We start from the raw sequence: 20,766 nt of genomic DNA on the forward strand, positions 1-20,766 counted from the left end.
TAAATGTGCCTCTGGGGTAGACTATGGCTTAAAATATGAAACAATTATTGTGTAAAAATTGAACTTGCACTTGAACCCAAATGCATTCAAACCCAGGCTGCAAGAACCCTCCTGGACAAATGGACATGCAGATCTCCATGGCTCATATGGGCAGCCTAGGAACCACCTTGGCTCTCTGAAACTTATTTTTTACCCTTCACTTCCCGATAAAGATCAGCTCTCTGGCAGTCTGGCTGTTCTATTTTTAGCAAAGAGCTGTGGGAGAGGGGGAAATAGATAGGTGCTGCTGGTTGTTTTGGTTCTTGTATTGGTCATGTGGAAGTATACCTCCCGCTGGGCACACTGGTTGAATCAACGTTGTTTCCATGTCATTTCAATGAAATGACATTGAACCAACATATGGATTAGACATTGAATTGGCATCTGTGCCCAGTGAGCTGATTATTGGGAAAGAGCTTTTCAGTCCACATGTACTGAGGGCCATAATGTTGCATGATTAATGGCTCCCAATAGTACTAAACAAAACGCCAATGAAACAGATGGTTAAACTGCTCTGATCAGAGCCATCTCACAGATTGAGGCTCCATTTTGAGAAAAAGCCTAGTTCTTTTTTCTCCTTTAAAAAAAAACTTTTTTAACTAGGCAAGTCAGTTAAGAACAGTGGGTTAACTGCCTGTTCAGGGGCAGAACGAAAGATGTGTACCTTGTCAGCTTGGGGATTTGAACTTGCAACCTTCCGGTTACTAGTCCAACGCTCTAACCACTAGGCTACCCTGCGGCTCCTTTCCTATTTACAGCCCAATTGTATATGTAGGCTATAGCCTACTCTTCTCATTGGCTACGATTTGTAAATTGTAATCTAACATTTTTAAAACATCTACACTTTGAATGGGAGTGGAGTTTTCCCCCTTTGTAGATGAGAAATGAGTTTTCATTACTGTTCAATCAGAGCGTGGCACGTTTTTACTGCACGTACATCGGGGAATATGATGCGCATAATTATAGCTATCCTCTTCTCAAGGCCTCGTCGCGTTGATTGAGCTGCGCTGAGCACATCAAATGAGACTCGCTCTCTAGTTCCACCCAACCAAGTGTAGACATTCAAAGAGATGTCACATTTTAGGCTTGAGTGCCTTGATTTCACGATGTCTTTATTTTGTTTATTTTCCGCATTGGCTAATTCCCAGTACTTTAGTAGCGTATAGGCCTATAGCTATTGCGTTAGTACATAGGAGTTATGTTACTCCAAAAAGGGTTCTATGCTTGCTTCTTATATGGCAACACTTAAGGTTCTGTATAGAACCGAAAATGGTTCCATATAGAACCATTGCGTTCCATATAGGCTTCCATATTGGGTTCTATTTGGAACCAAAATAAAAAATGATGGTTAAATCCAGAACCTTTTTTTCTAAGAGTGTATTGTTGCCGATCTATTCATTAACCAGAGAGAGAGACACACTGACCTGACCAGTTCTGTTCTGCTCTTGGCAACTGGTCCGAATCACGAGTTATTATGAGAATGTAATTGATAGCCTATGTTGCTCGAATTAAACCACTCAGCGTGCCATGTAAGCTAAATCAACGTGTTGAAATAGAACCCAACAAAGTTGAACTGTTTTCCTGCGGTTGCTGATGTCACAGACGTAAGGTGCTGAAAGGACAGCTCCCTCACTTTGAAAGCGCATCTCGCGTCAGTGTGAAACTAGATCGAAGATCATTCCTATAAATAATTGCACTATAAAATGTAGGACCACACTCTGTGATGGAAATAGAACGGGATCCACATGAGACATGTTTCTCAGTCAAGCAATCTGACCTGTTGAGAACACTCACGTTCAACATCTTATTTCGGCGAATCATAAAAGCTGAAAAAAGTTGCACTAGATATTCGTTGGCATAGATTTAAACTATTTTGATTGCCAATCCAAATGTAATGAGGTGATCGTTGCTACATAGCAACATGAGCACGTGTGAGAGGATCGCTAGTAACACGGACGCACACACACACTATAGCAACAGACAACCTGTGTGCAGAAAGCGAGAGGGTGTGCCCTTGACGTCGTTTCTCGTCAAAGACTCAAAGATTTCGGAGAGAACCATATCCAGGTTTGCTTACTTGCTATTCACCACGGCATTGTCATGACTTTAACGAAAAGGGCACAGAGCTCAAGGTTACAAATCAATAATTGGAATGGTTTCGTTTGACTTCACCTGTCCAAGTGTGGAGCGGAGAAGAGAGTCAAGACACCCCCAAGGCACACATCACCAGCGCTGCCTGTGCTTGGAGCTACTGGCTGACAGATCCTTCGCATAAGGAGGAACTAGAGGGAGTCTGACAAGCGATAAGAATCCTCTCTTCCAAATCACCAACAACGATTGGTAAAGCACCTTCACCAAGCGTAATGAGAGCTCCAGGCTGAATCTGGAGTGGCTGTTCTCAGCTGAATCCAAAAGGGTTTTCGTGAGATTTTCTAACCCAACTGGGTGTGTACAGCACCGTGCCCGCTGTTACTCTGGACTGCACTCGATATACCTTATTTACCAAGTCATGTCTTATACAGAGCGATGGGTAAGTTCGACGACAACGAGAGGATAATCCTCAACGTTGGGGGAACCAGGCACGAGACGTACAAGAACACGCTGAGGACACTGCCGGGGACTCGGCTGGCCCTTCTTGCCTCCGATTCTGACATCGAGTCCGTTTTGGATCAGCTGCAACAAGTCCCCGGCTTCATAGAGTACAACACGCGGAACAACGAATACTTTTTTGACCGCCACCCAGGGGTATTCGCTTATGTCCTTAACTACTATCGAACCGGGAAACTCCATTGCCCAGCAGATGTTTGTGGTCCGCTGTTCGAGGAAGAGCTGTCCTTCTGGGGAATCGATGAGACGGACGTGGAGCCTTGCTGCTGGATGACCTATCGCCAACACAGGGACGCCGAGGAGGCGCTCGATGTGTTCGACATAAACGTTGACAATGGAGACGACGACGAAGAGACGGGGAAAAGACTCGGCATTGAGGACGTGGTTGATCCTAATATCAGCCGCTGGAAAAAGTGGCGACCTGTGATTTGGAATCTATTTGAGGATCCCTATTCTTCCAGAGCCGCCAGGGTAAGAGCGCGCGCTGGTGTGGAGAGCTCACATAACAGTCCATGCACAACAAGTTCCCCCGATTCCTTCTGTGCACAGAAAAGTGTCATTACATTAGACATCAATTCCTTCTAATAAAATAACAATTATTACACAAATATAACATACATTATTAACATTTTAAATTCGTTGTAAGGGACGTAGGTTGTCTGCTTATTCACATGTCAGTGTCAAAGATGATTTCCCCACGACTGCTTTCATAATGACCTTTTAAACTTGAATATAGTTCAAATAATTAAACTCGACATTTTTCCTCTTTATGTCATACACAAGTATGCATTTAAACATATCAATGCGCTATACTTGTGGTGCGTAAATACATATTTAAGTTAAGCTACACTACCTATCCATGATAATAATAATAATAATAATATATGCCATTTAGCAGACGCTTTTATCCAAAGCGACTTACAGTCATGTGTGCATACATTCTACGTATGGGTGGTCCCGGGAATCGAACCCACTACCTGAGAATCAAGTAGAAATATTTCACGAATTAGATTACTGTTTTTTTTTCTGATACCACCAAATTCGTTTTTTTCTTCTGTCGTTTGGGTTTGTTTGATATTGAGCATGCCATATAATAGATGGGTGATGGAATGGTCCATCGCTCAACAGAAATAGGCTAATGTAAAACCTGTGGTTAGCCACACCGCCATATTCCCAAATTGTACCATTTATCTGCAATCCTATACCAGAAACATTACGTATTTGGCCTTAAGCCTACGTTTACGAACAAGTTTCGGGCGGTTATTTATTTAAAATTATTAATTCATTTCAAAATATAAGTTTAACATATCAATTAATTTGAAATGTTTACAGCAATAACTCACGACATGAGCCTAAATTCGATCAGTGCAACAATGTAAACACTAAAACATGACCTTGAATTGATTGCTTTTGATTGAAATGCTCATGGGCAATTTTACACGTTGGAGTGAGATGTGCCCCGCATATTAATAACCTGTGTGAGAAAGTATTTCAGAATATTTACGTATCGCAGAGGACATTAGACTAATTGTAACTTACAATTCTCTTTTGCATACTTGGTTATCTATCATTTATTTGTTGTTGTTTTAAGTCGAATTCTATAGGTTGCTGTCAATCATTTGTTCATTGTACACCTGGCAAACGTGTCTTCTCTTACTGAAATGTTAGGGTGAGCCTCCGACATATCTACCTACCTTATCCATGCCAACTGTATGCTCACATGACCAGTGAAGGACTAATGTTTACTGGCATGCAGTTGTTTTGCTCAATAGGCAGTAAATAACCATTTCATTGGCCGACTGGCTGTGGAGTCAGCGCTCCGGAGGCTCCTGGCCACTGTCATGTCACAATGTATACCCCATCATTTACAGAGTCTAAAATGACCTCCTGTCTCATCTCCCTCCTGCCTAAATGGCCTTGTTTATATCCAGCTCATCTCTCACTAGTAGGAGGCCCATTAATAGCATCTCCCTGGGGAGATTGTGCTGTTGATGGTGCCTTGAAACAGACAGGGCTGTCTTGGGCTAATAGAATAATGAAGCCAGGGCCCGTATCCACAAAGCTTGTCACTCAGAGTAGGAGTGCTGATCTAGTATCAGATCCCCACTGCCCATGTCATCATTTTCCATGATGATCTAAAAGGCACAACTGATCCTAGATCCACGATGGGCTAAAGACTACCACTCCCGCTTACAATGAATGGGACATGGACATGGACTCATGCAATAAATCCCGCTACGACGTCTTGACAAGAGACATCAAACATGCAAATAGACAATATAGCAGGAAGGTGTAATCCTAATTCACCAGCTACGACGTTCGTTGTATGTGGTAGTGTTTGCAGACGATAACAGATTACAAACGGAAACCCTGCCATGAGCTGTCCAGCGATACAGAACTCCCAAACAAGCTAAAGGCCTTTTATGCTCGCTTCGAGGAATTTAACACTGTGCCTTGCGTGAAAGCCCCTGTTTTTCCATATGACTGTGTGATCTGGCTTTCCATGGCCGATGTGAGCAAAACGTTAAAACGGGTTAACAATCATAAGGCCGCCAGGCCAGACGGAATACCAGGGTGTGTTCTCAAAGCATACGCAGACCAGCTGGCAGGTGTCTTCACAGACATTTTCAATCTCTCCTTGTCCCAGTCTGTAATCCCAACATCATTTTAATTGACCACTTTGTTCCCAAGAGCTCCAAGGTATCCTGCCTAAGTGACTATTGCCCTGTAGCACTCACATATGTAATTATGAAGTGCTTTGAAAGGCTGGTCATGTCACACATCAACATCATCATCCCAGACACCTTAGACCCACTCCAATTCACATACCGTCCCAACAGATCCACAGATGACACAATCTCAATTGCACTTCACACTGCCCTCTCCCACCTGGGCAAGAGGGGAAATAACTATGTGAGATTGCTGTTCATAGACTATAGCTCAGTGTTCAACATAATAGTCCCCTCCAAGCTCATCACCAAGCTTGGGCCCCTGGGACGGAACCCCTCCCTCTGCAACTAGATCCTGGACAACCTGACGGGCCTGCCCCAGGTGGTGAGGAGTAGGCAACAACATCTCTGCCACGCTGACCCTCAACACGAGGCCCCTCAGGGGTGTGTGCTTTTTCCCCTCATGTACTCCCTGTTCACCCACGACTGTGTGGCCGTGCATGACTTCAACACCATCATCATGAGTCAGCCTACAGGGAGGAGGTCAGAGACTTAGCAGTGTGGTGCCAGGATAACAATCTCTCCCTCAACGTTAGTAAGACCAAGGAGCTGATTGTGGACTATAGGAGAAAGAGGGGAGAGCACACTCCCATCCACATTGACAGGGCTTTTGTGGACCGGGTCGAGAGCTTCAAGTTCTTTGGTGTCCACATCACTAATGACTTCAAATGGTCCACACACACCCGCACAGTTGTGAAGAGGGCACAGCAGTGCCTCTTCCTCCTCAGGAGGCTGAAAAGATTTGGCATGGGCCCTCAGATCCTCAAAAAGTTCTACAGCGGCACCATTGAGAGCATCTTGACTGGCTGCATCACCACTTGGTCTGGCCATATCACCTCCCTTGACAGCAAAGCGCTACAAAGGGTGGTGCTGACCGGAAAATGGTATCGAAGCATCTGCTCTCAGACCAACAAGCTCAGAGACAGATTCTACCCCAAGCCATAAGACTGCTAAATAGCCAGACTACAATTAATGTTACCCGAACTGTCTGTACTGACTCTATCTTGCACTGACCCTGCACACATCCACTTTACAGTGGGGCAAAAAGTATTTAGTCAGCCACCAATTGTGCAAGTTCTCCCACTTAAAAAGATGAGAGAGGCCTGTAATTTTCATCTTAGGTACACTTCAACTATGACAGACAAAATGAGAAAAAAATCCCCAAAATCACCTTGTAGGATTTTAAATTAATTAATTTGCAAATTCTGGTGGAAAATAAGTATTTGGTCAATAACAAAAGTTTATCTCAATACTTTGTTATATACCCTTTGTTGGCAAAGCACCACACCAGGAGTATAGAGAGCATCACATCAGGAGTATAGAGAGCACCACACCAGGAGTATAGAGAGCACCACACCAGGAGTATAGAGAGCATCACACCAGGAGTATAGAGAGCACCACACCAGGAGTATAGAGAGCACCACACCGGGAGTATAGAGAGCACCACACCAGGAGTATAGAGAGCATCACACAAGGAGTATAGAGAGCACCACACCAGGAGTATAGAGAGCACCACACCAGGAGTATCTAGAGAGCACCACACCAGGAGTATCTAGAGAGCATCACACCAGGAGTATAGAGAGCACCACACCAGGAGTATAGAGAGCACCACACCAGGAGTATAGAGAGCACCACACCAGGAGTATAGAGAGCACCACACCAGGAGTATAGAGAGCACCACACCAGGAGTATAGAGAGCACCACACCAGGAGTATAGAGAGCACCACACCAGGAGTATCTAGAGAGCACCACACCAGGAGTATAGAGAGTATCACACCAGGAGTATAGAGAGCATCACACCAGGAGTATAGAGAGCATCACACCAGGAGTATAGAGAGCACCACACCAGGAGTATAGAGAGCACCACACCAGGAGTATAGAGAGCACCACACCAGGCGATAAAACGTCTGGACCATTGATTCAGTCAATAATTCATTATTTCCCCAACCGTCTAATCCGAAGCTCTGTCTGCCAGCAATCTACATTTTTAAGGTTGTGGCAAGGAGGAAGGAATGGAGGCGTTGTCGCCTTCTTCCAGTTAGTCAGTCAATACCTAGCGAACTGTTAGTGGGAGGGGTTATGAAGATAACCTCACACGCTCTCTCTCTCTCTCTCTCTCTCTCTCTCTCTCTCTCTCTCTCTCTCTCTCTCTCTCTCTCTCTCTCTCTCTCTCTCTCTCTCTCTCTCTCTCTCTCTCTCTCTCACTCTTCAGGAGCCAGAACGGAGTGACACAGATAAGAAATTAGAAACAAAGCCCCCACTCAGCCTTCAACTACAGTATTTCTGTAATTGCGTTCATAGAGTTCGCTCCCCCATGCTCCTCTGATGATGCTCGTGGTAATCTCATGTCTCAGTGTGGTGGAGGAGGCTGCCTGACTGCTTCACTTTGATGCCTAAGCCCCTCTCTCATGTTATTCCTGTGCTCCTGGGCTTCACTTCTCCCCTGAGCGCTGCGAGGCTGAGATCTCTCACCTCCCCAGACTGCGTGTGCTAGAGAACCCCCAGGCTCCTAATCCTCCCTTGACAGGGTGTTAAAGTATAATAATGAAGACTTATTCCCATGTAAATTAGATGGCTGGTTGGCGTTGCTGCAACTCCAGCCACCACCGCCTTCCCCTCAGTCACTGTTATACCAGAGAACGACTGATGCCAGTGGGCATTATCTTAAATTAGTCGCACGGATCAGACAGTGAAAAATGCACTTGTCTTTTCCTACCAGAACTGACTAGCACCAAGACAAGAGAGCATGTCTACAGCAAACACTTAACGGAGGGACCAAATCCCCACATCTCACATGCCTTTCAGCAATGACGGATGAAAGCAAGGACAGGTCCCAGAACACAGGCCCTGTCCCCTATCCTGGCTTTTTTCCGGTCACATTTAAATGTTAAAGCTTGAGAAGTTATCTACAGTTGTTTTAATTAACACTGGTGTTGCCATTTAGGGTAGTCATTTTGTGAGTTCTCTCTACGCAATCTAGAGTCTTCCGTGCCCCTCAACTTTGACCTCTGCCGTGTCCCTCAACTTTGACTTCTTCCGTGCCCCTCGACTTTGACCTCCTCCATGCTCTTCAACTTTGACCTCCTCCGTGCTCTTCAACTTTGACCTCTTCCCTGCCCATCAACTTTGACCTCCTCCGTGCTCTTCAACTTTGACCTCTTCCCTGCCCTTCAACTTTGACCTCCTCCGTGCTCTTCAACTTTGACCTCTTCCCTGCCCTTCAACTTTGACCTCCTCCGTGCTCCTCAACTTTGACCTCTTCCGTGCCCCTAAACTTTGACAACCTCCTTGCCCCTCAACTTGGACCTCTGCTAAAACAGACAGGAAGACCACAACACCACAGTCAGGATCTCAGTCTGGGATTTGCTGTAGGGAGGATAATGTGTTTTGAACAATGCTGCTTCTGTTTACAGGGCAGTGTGGTGCATGGTTATAATGGTGACAATGACAACAGTAGTTGCGGTGGTGATTATGATGATGATACGTGTGTATGGATATTACAAGCATTTCGCTACACCCACAATAACATCTGTATGTGACCAATACAATTCAAATGTATATGGCTGCGTCCCAAACAGCAACCTATTCCTTGGCACCCTATTCCCTGTATGTAGAGAACTTGGTGCCATTTGAGATGCACACCATGAGTTTGCACAGTATGTGAAGGTGCAAGAGCTACAGCTCCATATGACTCGAGTTTCTCCATTTCTGACATCATTCTACAGATGTGTTCTAGTGTCTATTTGCCCAGAGTTCATTGAAACTCTCTCATGGAATAGGAGCTAGAACTGGCCTTAGAATGCCCAGAGAATTCTGGTAGTGCTGGGAACCGATTACTGATTGGTGGAAAACCCTTAGAATTAGCTCCTTCACATCCCCCCTGCTGACGTCACATAGCAGGCTTCCGAATGTCAATGTGCTCCTCCATCTGTGAATGCTTATGCTAGCTGATAACAACAGCAGTTGTGTGTGTGTGTGTGTCCTACAGATCAATGAATCCATACTGTTCTCCCCACGCTGAGCAGCCTCTCCCCAGTTGTGTTTGTGTGTTCTCCTGTGCTGCTAATCAGTTTGTTTGTCTATCCTTGTATCTCTGTAGTTGGCCGTGGCAGGATTGGGGTGGTAAAACAACTCATTACCATTATCATGTTGTTTGTGCTTGCATACAGTGACTCGAGGCGGAGGTCCCCCTACGCCCAGGTTCTGACTCTTTCCTACGCTTTCTCTCATTTCCCATGATCCCATCAGAGACTGACGCTTTGCTTCCCGCCACTTAAGAGGTTAAACCCACACCGTCTGGGTTGCCGCTACCGCCCGCCCGCCCGCCGCGCGCCTGGAGATGCTTCCGACCCTGGCCCAGGCTTGTGCTCGCTCAGCCTGTTGTCATGGCAACATGCTCGCTCTCTTCCTGTTTTCATTCAGAGCTGCCTGCTCCATGAAACCATTTGATTTCAGGAATCCGCTCAAATATGACTCCCCCTCACCACTGCTCCATAACTGTTTATGTACTTGCATATTGGATGCAAAAAAGGTATTAAATGTTTTTGAGTGCCAATAGGGCCGTCATCTTTATGCATGCATTTTTAATATTGTCTCCTATAAGATCGTCTGAGCAGCTAGGTGGATGAAGGAGGTTTTGTTAGTCTGCTTCTTTCTGTGGTGAATTGTCACTGCTACAGGTGTGTGAGAGAGAGCTTGCCTGTGTCAATGCTGGCACATAATATGCCCGTTGTGCCTTTCTATAGGCCTGTTCTGCCATTACAAGCACCTATAGGCTTATTCTGTCTAAGTTTAGGAGTGCAAGGTAACCCGGTGATGTGGTAAAAACTGATTGCTGTGCCCTTTGAGGGAATTCAACCTGATGTGTAAACAGAATGGACCTGACGCTGGAAGAGGAGGAAAGGCAAATGCCTGCCTGTGCGTGGGTGGCGTCGGCACACCGCTGGGTATGTTTGTAGCCACTGCCAGTCACGTTAATCTCTCCCGTCAATCATCCCACACTCCTCTCCTTTGGAGTGTAATAACTCACAATATTAGAGAAAGTGGAGAGCCATGTCGTTAAGGAGCTATTATTTTGGACTCGTCATCATCAAGTGGTCATTTTCCTACTGTTGTTTATGATAGTCAACCACATTATGGCAGGTGATTGATCCATGACGTAGGACTGATCCATGACGGGTGACTGATCCATGACGTAGGACTGATCCATGATAGGTGACTGATCCATGACGGGTGGCTGATCCATGACGTAGGACTGATCCACGACAGGTGACTGATCCATGACGTAGGACTGATCCATGACAGGTGATTGATCCATGACAGGTGACTGATCCATGACAGGTGGCTGATCCATGATAGGTGACTGATCCATGACAGGTGACTGATCCATGACGTAGGACTGATCCATGACAGGTGACTGATCCATGATAGGTGACTGATCCATGACAGGTGGCTGATCCATGACGTAGGACTGATCCATGACGGGTGACTGATCCATGACGTAGGATTGATCCATGACGGGTGACTGATCCATGATGTAGGACTGATCCATGGTGTAGGACTGATCCATGGTGTAGGACTGATCCATGACGGGTGACTGATCCATGACAGGTGGCTGATCCATGATGTAGGACTGATCCATGACGGGTGATTGATCCATGACAGGTGGCTGATCCATGACAGGTGACTGATCCATGACGTAGGACTGATCCATGACAGGTGGCTGATCCATGACGTAGGACTGATCCATGACAGGTGACTGATCCATGACGTGGGACTGATCCATGACAGGTGGCTGATCCATGACGTAGGACTGATCCATGACGGGTGATTGATCCATGATAGGTGGCTGATCCATGACGTAGGACTGATCCATGACGGGTGACTGATCCATGACGTAGGACTGATCCATGACGTAGGACTGATCCATGACAGGTGACAGATCCATGGTGTAGGACTGATGCATGACGGGTGACTGATCCATGACAGGTGGCTGATCCATGACGTAGGACTGATCTATGACGGGTGACTGATCCATGACGTAGGACTGATCCATGATGTAGGACTGATCCATGATGTAGGACTGATCCATGACTGGTGACTGATCCATGACGTAGGACTGATCCATGATGTAGGACTGATCCATGATGTAGGACTGATCCATGACGTAGGACTGATCCATGACAGGTGATTGATCCATGACGTAGGACTGATCCATGATGCAGGACTGATCCATGATGTAGGACTGATCCATGACGGGTGACTGATCCATGACAGGTGGCTGATCCATGACAGGTGACTGATCCATGACAGGTGGCTGATCCATGACAGGTGGCTGATCCATGACGTAGGACTGATCCATGATATAGGACTGATCCATGATGTAGGACTGATCCATGATGTTGGACTGATCCATGATGTAGGACTGATCCATGACGGGTGACTGATCCATGATGTAGCACTGATCTATGACGGGTGACTGATTCATGACGGGTGACTGATCCATGACGGGTGACTGATCCATGATGTAGGACTGATCCATGACGTAGGACTGATCCATGACGGGTGACTGATCCATGATGTAGGACTGATCCATGACGGGTGACTGATCCATGATGTAGGACTGATCCATGACGTAGCACTGATCCATGACGGGTGACTGATCCATGATGTAGCACTGATCCATGACGGGTGACTGATCCATTACAGGTGATTGATCCATGATGGGTGACTGATCCATGATGTAGGACTGATCCATGATGGATGACTGATCCATGACAGGTGACTGATCCATGACAGGTGGCTGATCCATGACGTAGGACTGATCCATGATGGGTGACTGATCCACGACGTAGGACTGATCCATGACGGGTGACTGATCCATGATGTAGGACTGATCCATGACGGGTGACGGATCCATGACGTAGGACTGATCCATGATGTAGGACTGATCCATGACGTAGGACTGATCCATGACATAGGACTGATCCATGACGTAGGACTGATCCATGACAGGTGATTGATCCATGATGTAGGACTGATCCATGACGTAGGACTGATCCATGACGGGTGGCTGATCCACGATAGGTGACTGATCCACGATAGGTGACTGATCCATGACGGGTGACTGATCCATGACCTGATCCATGACGTAGGACTGATCCATGACTGGTGACTGATCCATGATGTAGGACTGATCCATAATGTAGGACTGATCCATGACGGGTGACTGATCCATGACGTAGGACTGATCCATGACGGTTGACTGATCCATGACGTAGGACTGATCCATGACGTAGGACTGATCCATGATGTAGGACTGATCCATGACGTGTGACTGATCCATGACGTAGGACTGATCCATGACAGGTGGTTGATCCATGACGTAGGACTGATCCATGACAGGTGACTGATCCATGACGTAGGACTGATCCATGACGTAGGACTGATCCATGACAGGTGACTGATCGATGACGTAGGACTGATCCATGACGGGTGGCTGATCCATGACGTATGACTGATCCATGACGGGTGGCTGATCCATGACGTATGACTGATCCATGACGTAGGACTGATCCACGACAGGTGGCTGATCCATGACGTAGGACTGATCCATGACGTAGAACTGATCCATGATGTAGGACTGATCCATGATGTAGGACTGATCCATGACTGGCGGCTGATCCATGACGTAGGACTGATCCATGACAGGTGATTGATCCATGACGTAGGACTGATCCATGATGTAGGACTGATCCATGATGTAGGACTGATCCATGACGGTTGACTGATCCATGACAGGTGGCTGATCCATGACGTAGGGCTGATCCATGACGGGTGACTGATCCATGACAGGTGACTGATCCATGACAGGTGGCTGATCCATGACGTAGGACTGATCCATGATGTTGGACAGATCCATGACGTAGCACTGATCCATGACGGGTGACTGATCCATGACGTAGCACTGATCCATAACGGGTGACTGATCCATGACAGGTGGCTGATCCATGATGTAGGACTGATCCATGACGGGTGGCTGATCCATGACGTAGGACTGATCCATGACAGGTGATTGATCCATGACGTAGGACTGATCCATGATGTAGGACTGATCCATGATGTAGGACTGATCCATGACGGGTGACTGATCCATGACAGGTGGCTGATCCATGACAGGTGGCTGATCCATGACGTAGGACTGATCCATGACGGGTGACTGATCCATGACAGGTGACTGATCCATGACAGGTGGCTGATCCATGACGTAGGACTGATCCATGATGTAGGACTGATCCATGATGTTGGACTGATCCATGACGTAGCACTGATCCATGACGGGTGACTGATCCATGACGTAGCACTGATCCATGACGGGTGACTGATCCATGACGGGTGACTGATCCATGATGTAGGACTGATCCATGACGGGTGACTGATCCATGATGTAGGACTGATCCATGATGTAGGACTGATCCATGACGGGTGACTGATCCATGACGTAGGACTGATCCATGACGGGTGACTGATCCATGATGTAGGACTGATCCATGACGGGTGACTGATCCATGACAGGTGACTGATCCATGATGGTAGTCAACCACATTATAACAGGTGACTGATCCATGATGTAGGACTGATCCATGACGGGTGACTGATCCATGACGTAGGACTGATCCATGATGTAGGACTGATCCATGATGTAGGACTGATCCATGACGGGTGACTGATCCATGACAGGTGGCTGATCCATGATGTAGGACTGATCCATGACGGGTGGCTTATCCATGACGTAGGACTGATCCATGACAGGTGATTGATCCATGACGTAGGACTGATCCATGATGTATGACTGATCCATGATGTAGGACTGATCCATGACGGGTGACTGATCCATGACAGGTGGCTGATCCATGACGTAGGACTGATCCATGACGGGTGACTGATCCATGACAGGTGACTGATCCATGACAGGTGGCTGATCCATGACGTAGGACTGATCCATGATGTAGGACTGATCCATGATGTAGGACTGATCCATGACGGGTGACTGATCCATGACAGGTGGCTGATCCATGACGTAGGACTGATCCATGACGGGTGACTGATCCATGACAGGTGACTGATCCATGACAGGTGGCTGATCCATGACGTAGGACTGATCCATGATGTAGGACTGATCCATGATGTTGGACTGATCCATGACGTAGCACTGATCTATGACGGGTGACTGATCCATGACGTAGCACTGATCCATGACGGGTGACTGATCCGTGACGGGTGACTGATCCATTATGTAGGACTGATCCATGACGGGTGACTGATCCATGATGTAGGACTGATCCATGATGTAGGACTGATCCATGACGGGTGACTGATCCATGACGCAGGACTGATCCATGACGGGTGACTGATCCATGATGTAGGACTGATCCATGACGGGTGACTGATCCATGACAGGTGACTGATCCATGATGGTAGTCAACCACATTATAACAGTTGACTGATCCATGATGTAGGACTGATCCATGACGGGTGACTGATCCATGATGGTAGTCAACCACATTATAACCGGTGACTGATTCATGACAGGTGACTGATCCATGATGTCGGACTGATTCATGACGGGTGACTGATCCATGATGGTAGTCAACCACATTATAACAGGTGGCGGATTCATGACAGGTGACTGATCCATGACGTAGGACTGATCCATGACAGGTGACTGATCCATGACAGGTGACTGATCCATGACGTAGGACTGATCCATGACAGGTGGCTGATCCATGATGTAGGACTGATCCATGACAGGTGACTGATCCATGACGTAGGACTGATCCATGACAGGTGACTGATCCATGACAGGTGACTGATCCATGACAGGTGACTGATCCATGACAGGTGGCTGACTGATCCATGATGTAGGACTGATCCATGACGGGTGGCTGATCCATGACGTAGGACCGATCCATGACCGGTGACTGATCCATGACGTAGGACTGATCCATGACGGGTGACTGATCCATGACAGGTGATTGATCCATGACGTAGGACTGATCCATGACAGGTGACTGATCCATGACGTAGGACTGATCCATGACAGGTGACTGATCCATGACAGGTGACTGATCCATGACAGGTGGACTGATCCATGACGTAGGACTGATCCATGACAGGTGACTGATCCACGCCTGTAACCCACGCCTCAGAGAGTAGAGGGCGTCTGCCCTGTCATGTACTGAGCTTCACAAGGCTGCATCCATTTCTCTCTGTCTCCCTCCTTTCCTGCATGCGGCATCAACTCACACCTTGGCCTAAAGCCATGAAGAAACATCACTACACTTACCAGTTAACAGAAAACACACTGTCTAAAGGACCACATGTGAAGGAGAGGCTTTGACGTGGAGGTGTCAGGATGGAATAACGATGCTTGGTTGGTCACAGGTGCTTATTCCAGAATATATGAATGTGAAGAACCACTTGGTAGCTTTCAGGTTCCAGCACCTCAAAACGTCTCCTATTAAAACCTCTGTTCATTCTAGTGCCCTCTGACCAAAGATCTTACCAAAGCTGAAACAGCCTCCATTCATCAATGTGACATTACCACAAATGCCCGGCTTCAGACACAAACAAAGCAAGTATGAAGCAGGAGGCACTCTCTTGTGCACACGTGCAGATACAGTGTACGTAAAGGTACCTACGTGGGTGATGCTAACACAGGGCCACACTAGTTTTAGTAGAAATGCCATTTGTCTGGGAGTTCTGCTACATTATTGATGTTCCTACTGTTCACCAAGATCAAGTGCCTCCTAAGGACTATAGGCATATTAAGCATGACATTTTCCAGCACCATCCCTCAACTCTTATTCTCACACATTAAAAATGTGATTAATAAAACTGATACATTTTTTTCTCCAAATAAAACCCCCAATTGGCCGTCAGTGAATATTAAAACTGTGGGAAAGTTGGAGTGTTTGAGCTCTGGTAATACTAATTGTGTCTCGCATGACAGTATGTCATACTTAAGGTTAGCTTTTGTCTGTAAGGATTTAAAGGCCTTCTGGAGGTCTTTAGTCAATTGTCAGACTCACATGTTGTTTAAAACTCAGACTAATGAATCAGTGAAGTTGTCATATTTAGAGCAAGGATATTCTGGGGACTGACTCCCCTCTCCTCCCTTCATGGCAGAAGGCCATCTTAGCAGGCCTGTGATTTGCATATCCAATCTTTCATTTAACACTTGGAGGAGAGAGAATTTATTTCCAGACGCGGTTGGAGGCCAGGCAGAAAATTGAAAACGTCATAGCCGCGATGAGACGTTGGCAGAGGCGTTTGATGGCGTGGCGACGAAATTAAGTTCTCACCTATTATTCCCTGTGACCAGGGGTGGGTTGTCCGCCTCGCCGTCAGATTCCGCATGACCAGGGGTGGGCCATCCGCCTCGCCGTCAGATTCCGCGTGACCAGGGGTGGGCCATCCGCCTCGCCGTCAGATTCCTCGTGACCAGGGGTGGGCCATCCGCCTCGCCGTCAGATTCCGCGTGACCAGGGGTGGGCCATCCGCCTCGCCGTCAGATTCCTCGTGACCAGGGGTGGGCCATCCGCCTCGCCGTCAGATTCCTCGTGACCAGGGGTGGGCCATCCGCCTCGCCGTCAGATTCCTCGTGACCAGGGGTGGGTCGTCCGCCTCGCCGTCAGATTCCTCGTGACCAGGGGTGGGCCATCCGCCTCGCTGTCAGATTCCTCGTGACCAGGGGTGGGTCGTCCGCCTCGCCGTCGGATTCCGCGTGACCAGGGGTGGGTCGTCCGCCTCGCCGTCAGATTCCTCGTGACCAGGGGTGGGCCATCTGCCTCGCCGTCAGATTCCTCGTGACCAAGGGTGGGCCATCCGCCTCGCTGTCAGATTCCTCGTGACCAGGGGTGGGCCATCTGCCTCGCCGTCAGATAGCCACGGGTTCGATTGAAGGAGCAAAAAGCCACAGAGTCCATTAATTTCTCTTTCTCCCCCTTCCAAATACAGGCCTCCAAACATTGAAGGAAGCCATTTATTTTCCCCATCTTTGTCAAATGCTAATTGCACGCCTGGTTATCCTGGGAAATGAACTATGCGACTTTCAACTTGCTGCACTGATCATTTCCATTGGTTCAAAGACGTGGCTTGAAAGACATGCCCATTATTTAATATAGCCAACCGGAGCTCGGTGGCCAATTAGACGAGACGTGGTTCAACTTTGGACGTACAGAAAACCAAAAGGCAGAGCGAGAGCTTGAAATGGATGATTGATCATAGCACAAAACGTTCAGCCCTTCTGCAGTGTGGCAGGGTAAATGGTGTCTCTGTGATAATGGGTTCGTTGAGGGCAGATGCCTTACTAATACACACATTATGTGATCAGTGTAAGAACAGCAAAGCTGTTGTTAAAGTTGGACTTCAGTATGTGTTTGCCCATTATTTTTAAATAAGATCTGGGCCTGTATTCACATATCATCCTAGAGTACTGCTCTAGAATCAGGTCCCCCTTCTTATTCATTATGACTTAAAAGTCTAAACTGACCCTAGATCAGCTCTCTTATTCTTTATGAATATGGGCCTAGATTTATAAGAATTCGACAGGATCAGTGGGTGGGATACTGACAACCTTGCCTTCTATATTATATGTAATTGACCTGATATTGATTAATGTTGATATTGATTATACAATGCAATATTTATATATGTTTAACTGCACCACTCAATCCATGCAATATATCATATCAGTGAGGTAGTTTCTCAAGTGAATTGGATGCTATACTGATATATACTATGACCCAATTATGTACATCTACATATCTTAGTTACCTGTCAAGTGGGTATCTTGAAGACAATTATAAATGGTGCTGTGTGAAAGCCCAGTCAGCTTGGGTATTGACTGAACATGTGCACCCCAAATGGTACCCAATTTACTATACATAGTGCATTATTTTTGACCACGGCCCATAAAGTGTATATAGAATATGAACATAGTTTACTTTGTAGGGAATAGGGTGCATTTGAGACGGGCCCCATGTAACATAATCTTCTCTGGAGGTCTTCTCAGGGAAGAAGCAAGTCGCACAGAGGGTCAATGAGTTGCCTCTGCCCTCTGGCAGAAATCAGAATGTCAATCTCTGCTCCGGTGTACGTCAGAGGAAGGATCAGGCACCATCAGAGATGGTGGAATTCTCAATGGGATTTCCTTGATTCCTCACGTCCTCGTGTCCCCCCTCCTCTCGCCTTCCTCCAAATGCATCGAAGGAGTAGATTAGGGAAAGTACCATGGAACCTCCTTCAATGTGTTTTGAGAAAGAGGCGAGGAGAGGACGCAAAGAATCAAGGGGGAAAAAATGATATTCTTACAGTGAAAAAATTGGAAGCTGTGTAACCAAAAACCCCAAAAAGTTGCAGCAATGAGACAAGATCGTAATCACAAAATTGGGGGGAAAAATAAAATAAATAAAATAATAATCACAGTGCTGTATTAGTGAGGTTATGGCACCACTAAGGATGGTATAAAGGGCAGATTCATAGACTGTTCCTTTCTCAGGCACAGATCAACTGTATAATTGTGACAAGCCTTCCCCATCTGCTATATGTGTTACTTTATTAAGGCTGAGATCTACTGTACTGCCATGGGGCTTGGTGGCACTTTATTAAGGCTGAGATCTACTGTACTGCCATGGGGCTTGGTGTCACTTTATTAAGGCTGAGATCTACTGTACTGCCATGGGGCTTGGTGTCACTTTATTAAGGCTGAGATCTACTGTACTGCCATGGGGCTTGGTGTCACTTTATTAAGGCTGAGATCTACTGTACTGCCATGGGGCTTGGTGTCACTTTATTAAGGCTGAGATCTACTGTACTGCCATGGGGCTTGGTGTCACTTTATTAAGGCTGAGATCTACTGTACTGCCATGGGGCTTGGTGTCACTTTATTAAGGCTGAGATCTACTGTACTGCCATGGGGCTTGGTTTCCCTTTATTAAGGCTGAGATTTATTTACTGCCATGGGGCTTGGTGTCAAAAGGCTGAGATCTACTTTCCCTGTCATGGGGCTTGGATCTACTTGTCAGATGTGGAAAAAACCTGAATCAGGCTTTATTAAGGCTCCCAGTATCACTGTACATCCATGGGGCTTGTGTCACTTTATTAAGGCTGAGATCTACTTGACTGCCATGGGGCTTGGTGTCACTTTAAGGCTGAGAATCTACTGTTCTGCCAGTTCTTTTGACTTTATTAAGGCTGAGATCTGAACCAACTGGAGAAGACACCTTATAGACCAGTTATTTTGACTACCCAGTGGGTTAGGGAATTTACCATGATCTTTAAAGACCAGTTCTTTTCCCTGTCAGTGTCAGATTTGGAAAAAACCTGGATCAAGGCTTCTAATGTGCTTCCCAGTATCACACATCTCAATAGGACATGGCAGTATGGACCAGTTAATTTGACTACCCAGGGGTTAGGGAATCCAACCTGGAGAATGTATAGACCAGTTATTTTGACTACCCAGGGGTTAGGGAATCCAACCTGGAGAATACACAGTATAGACCAGTTATTTTGACTACCCAGGGGTTAGGGAATCCAACCTGGAGAATGTATAGACCAGTTATTTTGACTACCTGGGGGTTAGGGAATCTAACCTGGAGAATATACAGTATAACAGAACAGTCTATCCCTTTGTCTCTTCCCTCTTACGGGAGTGATCCAGGCCTGGTAGAATGTACCCCACCAGTTCTTTTGAATCCTCCATTTGGGAACCCCTGGGGAATACCCCTTCTCCTCGACCCCTCTTGACCCTGACAGGAAGAGTCCCTGGAGAATACACAGGGTGACCAGTTTTGTGTTTCCCAGGGATCACAATCAGGAACACAGTATAGACCAGTCAGTCTGAGCCACAGGGTTTTGCAGGACAGAAGCCTAATCTGTGTGAGGGACGATATATCTATGTTCACACTGACTGTAATGAGTAGCTTTGTTCCTCAAAGGCAGCCCCCATGTTCTTTAGACAGATGTGTGAACATCATACATCGAGGTTCTAGGGAATCCAACCAGGAGAATGTATAGACCATGACTTATTTTGATCACCAAGGTGAAATCAAAGTTTGATATTTCTAACTTTTGTGTGAAAGTAGGACAGAGGACAGTTAGACCAGTTTTTATTTTCTTACCTAGAGGGTTAGGGAATCAACCTACACAGTTTAGACCAGGATCTTGAATCAATCCACTGTTTATTACCAGGAGAATCAAACCAGTTATTTTATTACCTAGGGAGAATCAAACCCTGTTTTATTACACTAGACCAGTTATTTTGACTACCCAGGGGTTAGGGAATTACCTGGAGAATCAAACCAGTTATTTTGATTACCTGGGGGAGAAT

At 46.6% G+C, this 20,766-nt stretch overlaps 1 protein-coding gene across 2 annotated transcripts in view; it reads left to right on the forward strand.

Moving 5' to 3' along the window:
* Positions 1 to 1,851: 1,851 nt before the first annotated feature.
* kcnc2 (potassium voltage-gated channel, Shaw-related subfamily, member 2) overlaps positions 1,852 to 20,766 on the forward strand; it is a 92,485-nt gene continuing 73,570 nt past the window's right edge. For both annotated transcript variants that reach the window (XM_046296815.1, XM_046296814.1), the window contains exon 1: positions 1,852 to 3,117. In XM_046296815.1, the coding sequence (XP_046152771.1) occupies positions 2,566 to 3,117 (552 nt within the window). In that variant the 5' untranslated portion in view covers positions 1,852 to 2,565. The remainder of the gene's footprint in view (positions 3,118 to 20,766) is intronic.

Source organism: Oncorhynchus gorbuscha, linkage group LG14 (assembly GCF_021184085.1).
Source record: "Oncorhynchus gorbuscha isolate QuinsamMale2020 ecotype Even-year linkage group LG14, OgorEven_v1.0, whole genome shotgun sequence".
Taxonomy (NCBI): domain Eukaryota; kingdom Metazoa; phylum Chordata; class Actinopteri; order Salmoniformes; family Salmonidae; genus Oncorhynchus; species Oncorhynchus gorbuscha.